This window comes from Arvicanthis niloticus, chromosome 21 (assembly GCF_011762505.2).
Source record: "Arvicanthis niloticus isolate mArvNil1 chromosome 21, mArvNil1.pat.X, whole genome shotgun sequence".
Lineage (NCBI taxonomy): Eukaryota > Metazoa > Chordata > Mammalia > Rodentia > Muridae > Arvicanthis > Arvicanthis niloticus.
The window spans coordinates 8,537,224-8,554,755 of NC_047678.1; the positions used below are offsets into that span (position 1 = coordinate 8,537,224).

The 17,532-nt window shown below is 42.8% G+C and overlaps 1 protein-coding gene across 19 annotated transcripts in view; it reads right to left on the minus strand.

Annotated features, from left to right (window-relative positions):
- The window catches only part of Snap91 (synaptosome associated protein 91), a 114,726-nt gene extending 99,404 nt beyond the window's left edge, over nt 1–15,322 (minus strand). For 10 of the 19 annotated variants that reach the window (XM_076917506.1, XM_076917499.1, XM_076917494.1 and 7 more), the window contains exons 1-2: nt 14,859–14,991; nt 14,016–14,175 (exon numbers count right to left, since the gene is read on the minus strand). In XM_076917506.1, the coding sequence (XP_076773621.1) occupies nt 14,016–14,145 (130 nt within the window). In that variant the 5' untranslated portion in view covers nt 14,146–14,175; nt 14,859–14,991. Of the gene's footprint in view, nt 1–14,015; nt 14,176–14,688; nt 15,032–15,069 lie in introns of those variants that run through there. The other 9 variants (XM_076917503.1, XM_076917501.1, XM_076917488.1 and 6 more) reach the window with 7 other exon arrangements.
- Between the last annotated feature and the right edge of the window lie 2,210 nt (nt 15,323–17,532).

A 17,532-nucleotide genomic window follows, 5' to 3' on the forward strand; every position in this document is an offset into this window, starting at 1 on the left:
CCACCAAGTTTTCCAAAACGTCTTCCACCCAGACAGGTATCAGACGCCCACTTCCCACTATTTCTCTCTTATGCTGCTATATGATTCTACTTAGTTTTGATTGCCTTTGTTGATACCCAAAACTGTCCAGGTTATTCAGGTATGTTTCCATATAAATACATATAATGTAAATATTGACCACTTTAATTATTATTAATTATTATTAAAATATTTTTCACTATTAGGTTAGCTCATTTTTTTCCAAATATTTGTCAAGTGTTTCTTAATAGCAGTGTATCAGCGCTTAACTGAAAACAGTTTATTTGATGTTCCTTCATTTCAGTTTTGTCTTTATAACTGGGCAGTGGTGTAAAACAAGAACTCCGTAAATCAGTCCTAATGATAAGGCCACGGCTTGATCTTACTCTCTTCCATGTGTCTTCACTTCAGTGGTCAATTGCCACTATGTTTCTTAAATAACCAGTCTTTCATTAAAAACCCATTGGAATCATTTGAAATAATATCAAAAAAAAAAAAAAAAAAAGGCAAATCTAAAACCATACCCCTGAGCCTTAGTAATCCACACTAATAATGCAAGCCATAATGCATGTTCCAGGCTTTTGTATTTGATCTTAGGAGATGATTTAAACTTAACATGTTACATTTATATCCTAACAATTAATGTTAGCTTATGTCACTGGAGGCTTCACTGCCTTTTTCTCCTTTCATATCATCTACAAAAACCTACCATTTCTCAAGCAGGTGCCATAGAAAAGCCCGGAGCAGAGGCCAGATTGTTCTGTGACAGTCACTGCTGCTTGCTGCACGGTAGCCTTTTCCTCTAAGAAGGATAATTTGTAGAATGATTTGGGTGGGTTTGTTGTCACTGGCTTAAGCAAACATATTCCATTCATTGTTACTGTAACCCCATGAAGTCTTAGAAATAAAGGAGACCATGACTGGCAAAAATTCAATTTATCTGGCCAAGATCAGAACCAGAAGGCAAGAGAGTCAGGGTTAGCCTGGGTTATCTGGTGCCAGACTACTGCTCTTTCTAAAGCTGTATGCTTCACACCAAATGTTGCTAGTTAAGAGCCCGCTGGAACAATTGCCTCCGTGCAAACCTACAGATGACATTATGAGGAGAAGTCAACGGGCTGGGGCAGCTATCTGATTCTACACCCTTTACATTCTCTCCTCCTATGACCCAAGGATAGGCTTCTTAGGAGTTGCTCCCTGTAATGGAGCAGCCACGGAACTACCTGGAGATAGCACCTTTTCTGCCCCTTAAAACTATCATATGGCATCTTATCTACTTTTGTTTTCTATCATTACGTCTTGTGACACTGGACAGGTATGCAAGGGATGTCATTCAAAGTCAGAAAAAGAAATACGAGTCTGGCAACAGAACATGGGAAGAAATCCTGAGTTCTTTCCTTCCCCGGCTTCAGCTGAGCTCTGTAACTTCCTCAGACCCTGTCCCCTCTGTAAGCTTGGGGTGACTACGGCTCTCACAGGGGCTTTCTGAGGAAGACCTCAGCTGTGCCTCTATTAGCCACGCCCCCACGCCCCCCACCCCCCCCCAGCCTTGCCTCACCTCTAGGAAGCTTCTGGGTTTTTCTTACCTAAGGTTTATGGAAAAAGAAAGAGTGCCAATGTATTTTATATTAAAAAGTGAATTAAGATGAACCTTGAATTTAGAAGGAAATTATATCTATGTAGGTATCCAAAAAGCAGTTCAAGGAAAACATCTTGCACCATTCACATTTAAGGTAAAATAAAGTATACTTAGGCTTAATTTCCCCCAGAGAAGGGTTAAGTTTTAAATGCAAAACTCAGAATTATCTTTTTCTATCATCGATATGCTTGTTGATAGTCTGGGTCATCACTAGCTTAAAATCACAAGGCCACTAGCAGACCCATCCTGGGCTCTGAACTATCCGTGCTGATGACAAACACTAGGCATCTATGTAAATTCAGTGAATAGCTTGTCTTACATTTAGGGTGGAAAAATCACCTAGACTAGGGGTGCCACTGAAAGGGGTGCCACAGAGGTTCTAGTTTGCATGTCAGCCATGAATGAGGAATCCAAATCACTGTATAGACATAAAAGTTTGAGGCCAAACCAGGTTACACAGTGAGGAGCACTAACATCTGTCAGAGATGTGTGTCCGGGGTACACGGGGAAAGTTCAGCACTTGTCGTCCACTCTCTGAAAAGAACTCTCATCAGCCAGTTCATTGTCCATCTGAGAACTGTTATGCGGGGGACAATGTGAACTCCAGAGATCACACAGGCATAGGAGAAGTATTTTCAAGTTCTTCCCATGAACATGGTAGGGTCAATGTCCTGTGTTCACAATCCACACTGGCTGAGTTCGTGCCAATGAAACACATAGAACAGTATCTAGGTCTAGTCCCATCTCAGACTCTTTCCTTTTGTTTTCCTTATTGGCTAGACTTCACTGGAGGACTCTAATGCCCTAGGAAAGAGGTTGAAAAGTGCCCTCCAAAGAAGACTGCAACAGGAGCAAGGAGGAAAATCAGCATCTGGCCCCTGGCTCTTGGGACTTACCCCAGAGAGGTAAGTTCTGGTTGAGCTGTGATGGTTAGAGTTTTGTCAGCTTGATACAAGAAAGAGAGACCCTCAATAGAAAACAAATGCCTTTGTAAGACTGGCTGGTAGGCAAGTCTTGATTAGTGACTGATATGGGAGACCCAGCCTACTGTGGGTGGTGCCACCCTTGGACAGGAAGTCTTGGGTTGTATAAAAAGGCAAGTTGAGCCCGTCTTGGGGAGAAGCCAGGAAGCAGCATTCCTCCATGGCTTCTGCTTCCTGGTTTCAGCCTTGAGCTCCTGCCCTGACTTTTCTCCATGATGGACTATAAGGAATAAGAGAAAATAAACCCTTTCATCTCCAAATTACGTTGAATCATGGTATTTATCACAGCACCAGAAAGTAAGCTACATACATGGTGTCATGCCACGGACAGGAAGCAACTTGAGAAAAGAAATCAACTGTTCTCTATGATTTTGGTCAAACTCTAACTACAGGAAGAAAGCTAGTTTCTCTCCCAGAGGCTGTAATGATGGTAAGCTCCACTTCCACATTCATTGAGAAAGTTGGTGGGCAACAATGAAGCTTGGCCCCTGACTTATGTGGAAAAGAAACAGAAACAGGAGGTGGGAGAAGAATCCTGAAAAGGCATCAAAGGGGCCTGCTCCAGCCATCCTTTTTCTCACGCTGGTTATGAGGGACAAAATGGCCCTCCTTTTGTCAAAACTATATTCCTGTAACACAGAAACAAAACAGCACTGACAGAGGTACAAAGTAGAAAATACAAGTCCTTCAATCCACAGGCAACATGTTCCAGAAATACATAGCACATGGCACATGCATATATTAAACATTGAACCACACCTTCATGTTTTAATTTCTATGACGAATATACTTGAATAACATTTTCTGAGTTTTCCAGTATCTCTTTGAAGAGACCATTGACTTCAACAAACTACTAAGGAATACATACAGTAACAAACACCCATGAATGCTACATTGTCTCTACTTTCCTAAGCTAAAACCCTATAGAAGCCAGATTACTAGGTCAAAGGGTCTTTAACTGATATTCACAACATACCTCCACCCACTGACTACTCAACTCAAGACTTCTTTCCATCTGAGCAATCAAGGCTGAGCTGAAGTGAAGAGGTACTTCTCTCAAGTCACACATCAGGTTATAAAATTATGAGTACAACTTACTAATCAAGTCATGGTTAAATGAGGTATGTGTGTGAGAGAAACAGAGACAGAAATCTCCTAGGCATGGCAAAAGACCATGATGACACAGATACACTAAGATACACACAGATATACTATGGAATTACAAAATACTATGAAAAAGACAGATAAAAATGAGAAGCCTCATTTATAAAATGGTGATTACTGTTAATAAGAAGAACAAGTAAACATACTCAGAGTGGTGTGGAGATGTAAGGGTTAAACACTTGGCTCAGCCCACTCACTATTGAAACCTCAAAGCAGGCTGCTATATACCCTTCCATAGGCACACTAGTGTTCATACAAGGGTCAAAGACAACAGAACATTGCATGACAACATTCTTAAGGAAGAGGTCATAAACACATGCTCACAGTACAGCCCTGATGGGATAAGAGAAACAGAACACAACAAAACTACTTTAGGCCACAGTCTATTGAATTACCTAGCTAGAACTAGAACAACTGCAAGCTGCATACTCTGATACTAACCAGGATAATCATGAGTTGCAGCTGGCGTTCCCTGGCTTCAGTCTAACAATCAGAATGAGGCTAACAAGGCAGTGACAAGCTGGAGCAGTTGCTCAAGACCGTCAGCAGGAATTACCAGTATCAGCACAGAGAATGTGAGTTTTGCCTCTGGGACTCAACTTCCTTAACTGTGAAAATTGGGAGTCTGGAGATGGCTAAGATTCTCTCCACCACTGAAGGCCCTCCAGGCAGGGGTGTATCAGTTCAGAGGTTGTGTTTTACACTACCTGACTTCTTACACTATCAGCCTTCCAGCAGCTGACAGCTTCTTTACGCTCCTGAGGCCTGCCTTCTCCACGTGAGCCGCTCTCCTGTGAGCAGCAAGCAGGCAGCCCTTGTCTACACATCACCCCCACGTGAATTCCTTTCAGTCTTTGAGCCTGGCCTTAAACACCATTTTTGCAACGCACCTCCACTGTGGTCTTTCTTTCCCTGCTGAACCTTAATGCTTTTTGAATCACTGGTAATTAGTTCTTTCATTTTCTGTCTCCCCTACTAAGCTGCCAGCTCTCTGGATGCCAAGGGCTATATCTTATTCTCCATGGTATCTCTGCCTCCTGGAACAATTCCTGGCATTTGGTAAATATTTATTAAATAAATAAATAATGATATTATGCTAAATAAGTACTCAAAGCCTCAAGTTAGTAAGTAACTTCTAATTTCTCCCACTAGGCCATTGTAAACCAAATGAACACACTGACATTTATCGTTCTCTTTGTGAAGGTAAAAAGAATACTATTTTAAGTTAAATTTGTCTCTCACTCCTCACTGCTTTTCTAAAACCCCTCAGTCACTCAAACCTTTTTTCTTTCTTTTCCTTTTACATTGCTGCTGAGCAACTGATGCGTGTCAGCCACGGATGGTACAGCCAGGCGTGTGCGTGTGTCGAGCCAGGCGTGCGCTGTACCACTGAGCTTCACTTCCATCCCCATCTTCCAAACTGTGAATGGGAATGCCATCGTGTTGGCGAAGAGTGTTGTTAAATATAGAATAATATAATTTCAGAGTAAATGTGAGAGTTTGTGGCCAGTTTGAAACTATGTTTTTAATTTTTTGAGCTTTCCCTCCGGTATACAAATATACCTGCAAATTGTAAAACAGACATGGAAGAGTGACACCCCTCAACTGTCACCAGCGGAAAACACAGAAAATGGAAACGTACACTTAAACACAGAGAATGCTAAAGGATTTTCTGTAATATTAACACCTAATTATTGGATATCTAACTGTAACAGAAATATGCCAAAGGAAGTACACATACATGTCAAATGCATAGCCAAAAGATTATAGACATAATTAAAATGTAATGTTTTTCCAGTTTCCAAGTCCTGCCATTATATGCTTCTTGTCAAAGTTATAATTCCACCCAAGCATTTTTTTAAATTTTGATTTTGGCTCTTTGAGGTGAGGTCTCTCTGCACTCATGGTGATCTCCCTGAACTCATCACCCTCCCGCCTTTGTCTCCAAAACACTTGGATTATAGGCATGCACCAAACTCTGCATCTGTAAAAACATAATTTTTACCATATCCCAGAATGCAACTGTAAGGAGGCTAACAGAGACAACGCATTCACCATTGACATTAAGAGATCTGACGTTTTAAAAACTGATTTTCTGAAATATCCCGTTTTAATTGGTTTTATCATCTTTTAACTAATAAGTTTAACTCACTGACCTTCTGAAGCTCTTAGGTAAAAGCAAGGTATTTATCCAGACAGTGTCTGAGAGAAGGCCTAAAGCTGAGGAAGAATGAAGTGAGGGATAAAGACAGGCGCCCACTAACTACTCAGACCCCCACACCCGTTCAATGCACTTGGAGTCAGAGGAGTTTGAAGGAAACTCCAACCTCGGGCAGAAGCCCACTACAGTTCCGATAGACACAGGGAGCCGACGGGACACCTGTGGGGCTTTCATGACAAAAGCACAAATTCTAAGCAGGTGGCACCAGGTTCCCTGGGATTCTCACTGATGGAAACCTACCAAAATGATGTCAGAAGCTAAAGCTATGAAACATCTGCTAAAACACCAGAGGCCAGGCTCAGGCTAAACTACAAGTACAGCCACATGTAACAGTTCCATGTGGAATAAAGGATAAAATTAGTTTGGCTAAAAATGGGAAGGAAATAAAAAAGGGATCCAGAAAGATGAGCAGGGGACATATGCTACCCCCAAATGAGCAGTTCTTAAAAAAAGAAAAAACCTCAAAACTTAAACAATAAATTAATAAATTAATAAGTTATAACTGAGAGTGTATAGAGGCAGTAAGACAAAGCTAAAGAGAAAATAAATAAATTAGATAATATCTGAGGAACAAAGCATGCTGAATAGAAAAGAACTGGAAACTATGAAAGGAATGTTCGGATATGCAATGAAGTGTAATATATCTAGTCATCCTTGAATGTCAGAGACTGGAAGAGAAGGGGGTAAGCAGCAACCACTGATATCTGAAAAGGCTGAGAATCTTCTAGAATTGATGAGAGATGCTAATTCTCAGTTCAAGACACACAGTACAATTCCACTAGGAAAGCCACATATAGACACACATGGTATTGAAGGTCATGACAGGTGAGATTTTTTTAAAGCAGACATAAAACAGGTAATTATTTAAAAGCAGGCAGGTCAATGACTTCTTTAAGAGCAACAGTGGAAACCAGGGGCATGAACTATCATTTGCAGATGGAAACTCTCAATGTAGAGTTGTTGAGATTGTCTTTCAAACCCACGACTAACTCTCTGGTAAACAACTTATTGAAGAAGCTTCAAAAGGGTACAATTCAAGAAAACACTAGGAATAAAGGAATGGTGAGCAAAGAAGTCCCACACAAAGTGGTAATGTCTAAACATGCACTGTCTCTGTCGCTAGCAACAGCTGATGAGGTTAACACGACAGCAGCACTAAAGCTGGAGGGCAATCAGAGCATACAACTCAGAGGTCTTAAATGTTTTGTATTGGAAAAAAATGTTACCAATCAACTTTAAAGTATAACTTTTAAATTAAGAGTAGTTAACGAAATACTAAACAATAGAATTTATCGCTTCCAAACTACAAAAAGAGGAAAGTTAGAACTGATCTAATTAAAAATAAGGAGCTGGAACAAGCAGGGAGAAGTGATGCGAGCTGAAGACTAGCGTGAGAGGCAGTTGTAGTACTCGTGCCAGTGGCTAACAGCAGCAGTGGTGGATAGGCAAACACTTTCTCTGCAGGCGTTGAGACTTCCAGCAGAAGCCGCAGCCACCGTGATGACCTTAGTGCTGATGGTGCCAGGACCTGTGACTTCGTATTTGTGTGTCAGAGATAGCTCTCTGGTTATAAGCTTGGTCAACTGAGTGGACAATGATGGGCACCCAATTACAACTCCAATAGTTTGACCTGAATTAAGGACAAAGCCAAGGGATGGCCAAAGAGGGGTACCAATGGTATGTGCCTGCGATCACTATTTCAAGAAAGTTGGCAGGAGAAAATAAAGCATGGCTGACAGGCTGGCTGCTGGAAGAATCCACGGAGTTCGGGGACTCTACACAGGTGGTTTTGTTTGCTCAAATGAAGATACTCAAAAAACGGGTATAAAACAGAGTGTTAGGTTAAAGATACGGATGACAGGGAAAATAGCTCACATGCAAATGAGGACAGCTGTGTAAAATAAAAGTGCTTCCTAAAGGAGAATAATCAGGTGATCAGATCCAAAGGCAGAACAACACAGAGCAGGTGGAGGATGTGCCTCTGTCTCTCCAGGGTGGCTGGAACAGCATCTTGCACAACCTTTTACGACACAGATCCACGTTAGCCACATGTGACAAAGAACCCTTATTAGGTAAGAAGGCGGTGTCTCCACACACTTAGGACAAATGAAAAGATAGTAAGGAAGTAACCAACCAAAGACTGAGCTTCAGGGCGCACTCTCGGCCGACAGCCCCAGGTCGTGGTGTAGTGGACACCAGGGTAGCACATGGACACAGTGGACTGCCCATGCTGCTTACATTCCTCAAAGAAAACACAAGTAAACAGTTTCTAGGCAAAGAACAAGGAACTTACAGGAGAAAAGAGACAAGAGTAAATATTTTAATGGCAAACGTGTGGCTTTCCAAATGACTTAAACATGCGATGATTATATTCGAAGGCTGTCCAAATATGCTGGCTCAGGAGCTGAGTCACCGAAATACACCTCTGTAGTGACCCCAATGGTGGCCTTCAAGGAACAGGGTCCTATGTCAATGCTGACCTGCCCTACTAAGTGACAGAAACCAAGATAAGCCCCAAAGAACACCCTAACCTAACTGGGGTCTACTTGGAATGAGGAAGTGAGATTTTAAAGAAACTTTGTGGAAAGCTAGAACAAAGGTATAATAATCTACCATAAAGACAAAATCACAGAGTATTTATCAGCTGTTAAGTGAACGTTAAAACTAATGTAGCAACATACTAAAATTCCAGATTTTATTATAAAGAGTGGTATGTTAATACTGCAATTAAGATATCAGTATACCTACTTCTTAATTTTATATATTCTTCCATTTTTGAGTCATTAGAAAAGCATACATGAATCAGTTTTTTAAAGACTGGGAATATATCTCTGTGGTTCAACATATCCTTAACATGTATGAGACTCTGGGTCCAACCTCCAGAACCAATAATAAGAATTTTAAAATTCATTAAAAAAAAAAAAAAAGAAAGAAAAGAAAAGAAAAGCCCTGCTGTTCTACTCAGCCTGTTTCATGATTTTTCACTCCATTTCTCAAAGTCAGACTCCTTCCCATTACCCAAGACTTTTAAATTTTTTACAACTAACCTTATTTTAAAGCTTGTGAATTGAACACACTGAAACTAACCAGACCCAAAGTCTATCCCTCTCAGTGAACTGTAGCTAAGGTTCTTTGCTTCTCTCTGGCAGCCACTCAACCTCACTTCATCTCCTTTCTCCCCTCCTTGAATGCCAAGCATAGCACGGGCCTCCTTTAGGACTTGTGATACAAATGATAGTCAGATTAAAGGATTTTCAGATAATGTATTTTCCCTGTCTCTTCTCAAGTATCCAAAAAGTGATATATTCTGTTTTTAAAACATCTTCAGAACTGGAGTAAACCTTCTGATGAAATCTAGAAGGCAGAATACACCCAGGTATGGGAAATAATAGAGTGTTTCCAGATAATAGCAAATAGTTAAGTCAAAACAACTAGTCAAAGGTAAATATCCTAGTCAGTATACTTACACTGAAAGTTATACAATGTACTCAGTATCTTTCACATATGACCCTACCTAATTTTATTCAGTAATCTTAATGTTTTTCAGTATGTAAAAATACATTTGCCATAAATATAGTATCCATTGTATCCATTGCAACAGTACAGGTTACATTTCTTTTTTTCTCTTATTTTTAGTCTTGAGAAAGAATCTGATGTAGACCTGTCTGGCCTTGCTATGTAGTCTAGGATGACCTTGAACTGATCCTTCTGCTCTGACCTGCTAAATGCTGCAAATACAGATATGCACCACCGCACCTGACTCAAATTGCACTTCTATATATCAAAACATATTTTACATATATTAAACATGTAAATACACACTAACATAAGTAAAGGACACTAGTTTGGGGTTTGAGGGGGAAAAGAGAGTGATTAATAAAATCCTAGTGTCGCTGGGCGGTGGTGGCGCACGCCTTTAATCCCAGCACTTGGGAGGCAGAGGCAGGCGGATTTCTGAGTTCGAGGCCAGCCTGGTCTACAGAGTGAGTTCTAGGACAGCCAGGGCTACACAGAGAAACCCTGTCTCGAAAAACCAAAAAAAAAAAAAAAAAAAAAAAAAAAAAATCCTAGTGTCTTTTAAACAGATTCAAGACTTGAATCCCTTGCTTTTTATGCAGGATGAACTCATTATAAAAGATCTTCAAGAATACTAATTAAAAAAATAAGATTGCTGGTAGGCAAATGGGCTTTCCATTAGCTCTGGCTTGATGTTATTGGTGATACATTTGAGTTTGAATTGTGATTATTTTAGTTCAGGTACTTTGAATGGCACATATAAAAAAATTCCGTCAGCACTAGGCACTGGCAGGACTCTTACACCAGGGATACAATGAATTCTGAATTTCTTCTGCAGATGCTACTTTGTATCAACTTTGTATTTTTGTTAAACCTGGGCATAGTACTTGGTTAAATACTTGGTGTGTACTAAGTTATTTTTTTACTTGATTATTTGACTTGGGTTAGCTTTTAGGCTATCTACAAAACAGAGGAGGAAAACCCACTGTCATGTAATACAGTGGTAAGCAAACAGATGAATGCCTGTTAAGTCCTGGGCATTTTATATGCTACCAAATATACATAAGAAGTTAAAAGGAACTAATGTTGCATATTGCCAGCCCAGAAAACTAGTAGTATTGGTTAAGTCTAGAATCTAAATATGGAGATGGGGCAACATTATTACTGGACGGTAGGATATAAAATGAAATTTTTTAGATAATCTAAAATAAATACTAAAATATAATGCTTATTTGGATTACTAAAATTTACCATATCTTTAACATTTAATACATAGCTAGTGACTATGTAGATGGTTTCAAGAATCTGTTTCTTTCCTCAGGAAATATACTGTTACGGAAAAAAGGAAAGCTGAGCTAGGAATGTAACTTAGTGGTAAAATGTTTGACCAGCATACACAAGGCTCTGGGTTCAAGAACTAATACCATATGTGAACAAACAAACAAACAGCCTGAGAATTTCACTTTACCCACCAGCACATTTCCCTGTGTAAGAGCCGCCCCCATGTCAATGACTCATCCCTTCAGACACACAAGTCATATACTAATAAGCAACACTACATAATTATCATAATTAGCAATAATAACTTTTGGTATTTTAATCCCCAAATATTAGTTTTTAAGCCAGTATTCTAATATTGAATCCCCATTTCATGATGATTCTGAGAGCAATAAATCCAATGTTTTAGACAATCACACAATCCTAAGCTTTTGTTATTTCCCAGCTGAAACTCCAAATTACAAATGTACAAATCAAATCAAAGTCACCATGCATTTCTACTTCAAACTACCACATTGTTTTGTTCTCTTCCTCCTAATCAACATTGAATGTTTTTAAAACTAAAACAACTACTATTTGGATGATTCAGTGTCTCCAGACAAACTTAGGTAATGGATTCACATGTCTTTTCCATCCCTCCCTTCACATGTCTTAATAACAAGATTAATGCACTTTACAAATGATGTTACTTTACCTCCATCTCTTGTTTTTAGAAATTTTTTATTTATTATGTATACAGCGTTCTGCTTATGGGTATGCCTGATCTCCTTATAGATGGTTGTGAGCCACCATGTGGTTGCTGGGAATTGAACTCAGGACCTCTAGAAGAGCAGTCAGTGCTCTTAACCACTGAGCCATCTCTCCAGCCCAACCTCCATCTCTTAACTATTGAGAGTAGTGCATTTTAAAGGAACTTCAAAAGAAATCCTGAGTATAACATAATTTAAACAGTCAAATTTTCAGTCATATTAGAGTGAGACGTAGCAGCAGTGTGACACCTGTCTTTCCAGACTCCATCCACAGTCTAAGGGGAGGATCATTCATGTTTTAATGGACAGATAAAAGAGTAAAAAGAGCTGCTAAATGTTCTCCTCAGAACTTGGATCCTGCTCAGTTTTTAAAGTCAAAGAATTAAGAATTTTTCATGGAGACTAAAATGTGTGTATGAGTTGTGAAATCCATTTAAGCAAGGTAGGTGTTTTGTAGACTAGAAGGGTTAGGCTATGTTTTCTTCCTACTTTCACAACAGAGCATGTTTCTAACCAGAGATGGCAGTTAAATGCCATGGTTAAAGGCAAATCGAGGTTTGTCACCACAACTGAGAGGCTCAGGAGCCAGCGCAAGGAAGGATAACATATTCAAATAATTCAAAATCAGTTCCTATGTCTGCTTATTTCTGTTAACATGGAATCTTCTACCATGATCCGTATCTTCTGAAGTACTCTACTCACTAACATATGCTGGAGTATTGGAAATAACCTATCTTCAAACACTTTTAAGAGATATTTCCAGACCCATGAGGACAAAGATAACTAATCAGATTTGGGGAACCCAGTCTTTATCTGAATGATGTCCATCTGAAATGATCAAACCTGAGAATGCTCTCTGGCATGCATCAATACTGATCTATCAGAGGAAGCAAATCTGTAACCTAAACAGCTTTTGTCATGATCGTTTTCTAGGCTGACAGAACCACGGAATTGTGAGTCAGCCTTGCAGAGTTGGGGAAACTGATGGAAAGATGGCTAAATGATTCAGCATGCCGCAGCAAAAGGAGCTTCATGAATTTATAACTCCTGCTCCTGTTAGGTGTCTTGGCCCTGGGAGCCTCTTTTACCTGGTACTCAACGGGTAACACATGATACTGTAATCAATAAATTTTCTCAGACATTTCCTCAGGAAAGATGTAATCGTGTCTCCCTCTCAGATAAACTTCTAGACAGACAAGTCTTCAATGCTGTGTGACAGCGCTGACAGTGCCCAGTTGCAAGCATCCTCAAGCTTTGCTCATGGCAAGGATAGGGCTGGAGCTGACTCTAATGGTAGGGATGCCATTTTCTCAGCAACACAAGAGCCAGAAGAAGGGTTGAAGAAAATAAAATATAAAAAAAATAAAGCAAAACAATAAACAGACAAAGAGGTCAAGAGCGTGAGGTGGGAATATGAACACAGCAAATGTGTTTCTGGGCCAAGAATGACATTTAACAATGAGCACAGTCAAAGGGCAGAGGAGTCTAAGCAGGTGAAACAGACATATAGAGAGTGTAGAATACTACGTGGGGTAGCCTTAGGGTTAAAGTCTTCTGAGTATCACTTCTCCCTCCGGCAGCAAAGATTCCTATACTAACTGCAGGAAAAACTTCAGAAATATATAGGTCCTAAACCTGAGTAAAGCTTTCTCTGTCCAATGACCATGTGAAAATACTATGCATTGAATGTTTTCATCTAAAACTGTACCACCTCTAATGAGGAGAGGACATCCATTTTGTGACCTGACCAGTTATCCCACCCAGCATTTTCTGAGAACAGGACAAAGGAAGTGTGCCAAGATGTTCAGAATGAGATCGCCATTATCTGTGAAGTGGGATCTGCTCATTCAATAGCTTGGATTTATTTCAGATCAGCTCAGTGTAGTGACATATGCCACACACACACACACACACACACACACACACACACACTCCTCCACACTCACACACAAATCCTGAGTAGCAGCAGAGGAAAAAGCAGGATTTTACAATGATCTAAAATGCTCTTAAGAAATTAGTGTCAAGCACGGCCATCCATCTATCAATCAATCTGTCTGTCTGTCTCTCTCTCTCCATTGTGACCCTGCAACCTCTCATTTCCCTTAACCTAACAGAGGGTGGAGGAAAAAATGATTAAAAGGACCTAGCCCAAACGTACACTTTTATGCAACCGTGTGTGTGTGTGTGTGTGTGTGTGTGTGTGTGTGTGTATGTGTTTCCTCCTCTAAGCACTTGGAGGTCATCAGAAGGAAAAAATGGCTCGATAGACAAGGTTTCTGGGCCTATCCAAGGGGACATCTCCAAGGCCAGAGACAGGAGCTCAGGATCAACCGTGGGGAGCCAGTTCCCAAGGCTTCAGGCAATATTACAGAATGTCAAGGCTGTGCCGCCGGCCTTTGAGGCCCCTATGCCATGCGCATGGCCCGCTTATATAAAAGGATGCTTACAGTCCAGGTGCTTCTTCTTGGGGCCCATCACCTCATGAGTGGTGGCTTTGCAGACGGCTCTTGCTACAGCAGAGCCAGTCACGCTGTACTGAGCGGCGGCGATCCGATCCGTGAGTGTTTGGCCCGACATCTTCACTGGCCGCGTCTACCGCCTCCTCTTCTGCAGGAAATAAGAGGAGATGGTCCCGCTTTCACCCGCACCGCCTTAGCAGGAGCGCCCGGCCTTGCCTGCTCCCTCCGCTCGGCGGCTCTTTCCTCCGCCGACCCCGCCCTGGCACCGCCTCTTGGGACCAGCGACGCGGCAAGCCCAGTTGGTCCATCGCGGTCCAGGGCTGTCAGCCACCCGCAGGGTAGTCCTTGCATCGTGTCACAGTCCCTCTTTCCCACACCCTGAAGCGGGTCACCACATCCCGGCTTCGCCCCCTGGCAAGCAGCACTGTCCGCGCAACCCTCTACGGTGGTGCGAGACCCGGTGCGCGTCGGGGTTACTGTGGACGCCGCGCCCAGAAGCGCACACCGTTCACTGCCCCGAGCCGCAGCGTGTCTCCCACGGCACCGCAAGGCCGCGGCCACCTTCCTTCTGTCCTGGGGCTGCGGTGGCAGCACCGACTTGTCCTCCCTCGCCCTCCATCCTCCATCTGGCCCGGCCACCCAGAGCCGCGGTGCACCTCACCCTTCTGGAGTAGGATCTCAGAGGGCGGACAGCCCAGGCCCCGCCCGGCCGCTAGCGCACCACCGAGCTGTCACCCGGCCGCCTCTGCCCTTCTCCGCGCCCTAGGATTATCCCTCGAATCCCTGGGCCCTGGAGCAGGGGAGGGGACCCGTGCGGCCCAGCGTACTCACCCCGCCCCAGGAGCACCGCAGCCCGGACGCCGCGCGAGGTAGCTGGGTGCCGGCACGCGCCGCCCTGGTGTCCCCGGGCCGCGATGCCTGTAGCCCCGGCCCGGCCCCTGTCTCAGCTCCGCGGTCCCCGCGGTCCCCGCCCGCCGCCGCCTCCGCCAGCGCCGCCGCGTCTCTCTAGCGCTCGGCGCTGCGTCCCCATCCCCGCCCCCACCTCAGCTAGAGCGCCCGCGACGAGTCAGGTGACGGCAGCCGACGAACCCGGGCCAGCCCTCTGCGGAACGCCAGCGGCCCCCTCCCGGTCGCTCCTGCTCGCTGCCCCCCTCGGAGCCGCGGCTTTAAACGCGAGGAGGGCCGCACGCGAGCATCCTCGGCCGGCGACGGCGGAGGAGGGGGGTGGGACCGGAGGGGCGCCGCTGCTCTCTAGCTCGCCTTCTGGCGCGCGCCCGGCGTCCCCGCGCGCACCCGCCGCGTCCCCGGGTGGACCTGGTGCGCGCGCGCCGCGCACACCTGCGGGGCACCTGCGGGACGAGCCGGGATCGCCGCGGGCGTGGGCCCGGGGAGATGGAGGGCTGTGAAGGCCGAGGCAAGGGCGGCGGCGTGCGCTGCCAACAGAGCCCAGCCCCTTCTCACAAGAAACAAGGCTGGCCTGTCGTCGGCAGGGAGGCCCAGATGGGCAGGGCGATTTGAAATGTCAGATTCTGTGGCCACGCGACCGTTACCTGTGCGCCCTCAGCTCCTTGAGGCTGCTCAACTTGTCTCAGTTACAACTGGGAGCCGAGTGGGCAGGTAATTCTAGCCGCTTTAGTCTTAGAGCTATACTGAGGTATGCGGTAGAGACAAGTAGCAAAGCAATTAGCAGAACGCCAGATTACACTCGACTTGTAATCATTTGCACCCTTAAAATGTAATTTCTGCCATTTAAATATGTTGGAACGGCTTATATTATTTGAACGGCGAGTGTTATTTGCATGGGCTTGGAGTCGGTTAATAATTTCGTGAGTTGACATTTGCAAAGGTCATTGTCTTAACTATTCTTTTAAATTCCCCGGGTAAAGACGAGAAGTTCCCTTAGGTATTCCCCTGACATATTTTCTGGCTTTACACAGGTGACCTCTGTTCAGCCCCCAAGGTCATATACACCTACTTATATACATCAAGTTTCTGCCTTGTAGTGCTTTTTCTTTTGGTCCGGTGTTCAATCCTCAATCATGACTTCCTGACAGCTGAGGCTGATCCCAGCAGCAATTAGAAACTTTGTTGACTAAAGAAAGCCAAGAAGTTACATATACTAGTGTTACTATATGACCCCACAGTCCTGCACAGTATTTACCCAACAGAAATAAAAAACACATTTTTCTCTTTGAACTTTCACTCAAAATTAGTAGCAGCTTTATATAATGGCCCCAAACTGGAGGAAACCAGTCTATTGATAAGTAGCTAGAGAAAACATGGTCTGTCCATACAACAGAATACTGCTTAGCACTAACAAGACAGAAATGAGAAGCATCAAGTCTTCTATGCTTCATGAAAGAGGCCAAATTACCAGAACACTATTTACTATTTTGATCCATTTATGTAACAGAGTAAGAAAGGTATAAATTGCAAGACAGGAAATACATCATGTGCCCTGGGGACTGGGGACTGACTTCAAAAGAGAAACTATTTGAAGTCATAGACTAAGGTGGTTGTTACCAGTAGTATGAATTTAAACACATTGAAGTGGTGAATTTTTTTTGTTTTTGTTTTTGTTTTTTTTTTCGAGGCTTCTCTGTGTAGCCCTGGCTGTCCTGGAACTCACTCTGTAGACCAGGCTGGCCTCAAACTCAGAAATCCGCCTGCCTCTGCCTCCCAAGTGCTGGGATTAAAGGCATGCGCCACCACCGCCTGTCGAAGTGGTGAATTTTATTGCATGTAAATGAAAACTCAGCATATCTGATAAAGAGCTAAAGTCGCCATATTGGTATTAGCTACGGCAGACTTCAGAGCAGGGATGCTAAGGTGAAGGAGGCGGGTTGCCTCACAACAAAGCTCCAACAGTCAGTTCCATATGTTTAGCATCTAGAAACAGCTTCAAACAGGATGGTGCAAAATGAGTACCGAGAAAAGGAACAATAGTAAATCCACAATTACAGCTAAGTCCAGCTGTCTCGTTTGTAATTGATAAGGTAAGTAGACAGCAAACTATTGAGGGTATGTAGGATTCAAAATAGCCCTAACTTACTCTGCCATATAATAAAAAACACTTTGCCCAGCAACAGTGGAATGCATTCTTTTAAATGCTTGTAAAATATTCTCCAGAATAGACAATATTCTTCAGTATAAAGCTAGGTTCGATACATTCAGAAGAATTATAGTCATACAAATTATAGGGTTTTTTCCAGCTATAGTAAAGTCAAACTCATTAACAGATAGAAATCCTTTTTCTAAAAAAAAATTCAGTATATTAAATAGCACTCTCAGAATACCCAAAGATCTAATGTTCCCATACAGAATCATTTAAAATTACTTTCAACTAAATGGTAATAAAAATAAATGCAACATATCAAAATGTATTGTCTATAGAAAAAGCATTGACTATAGGAAAACATATAGTATTAACATGCTTATATTAGGAATGAGGCTGGACATGGGTTAGGGTAAAGTGTCCAAAGGGTATAGGGTAAAAGGTCTGAGC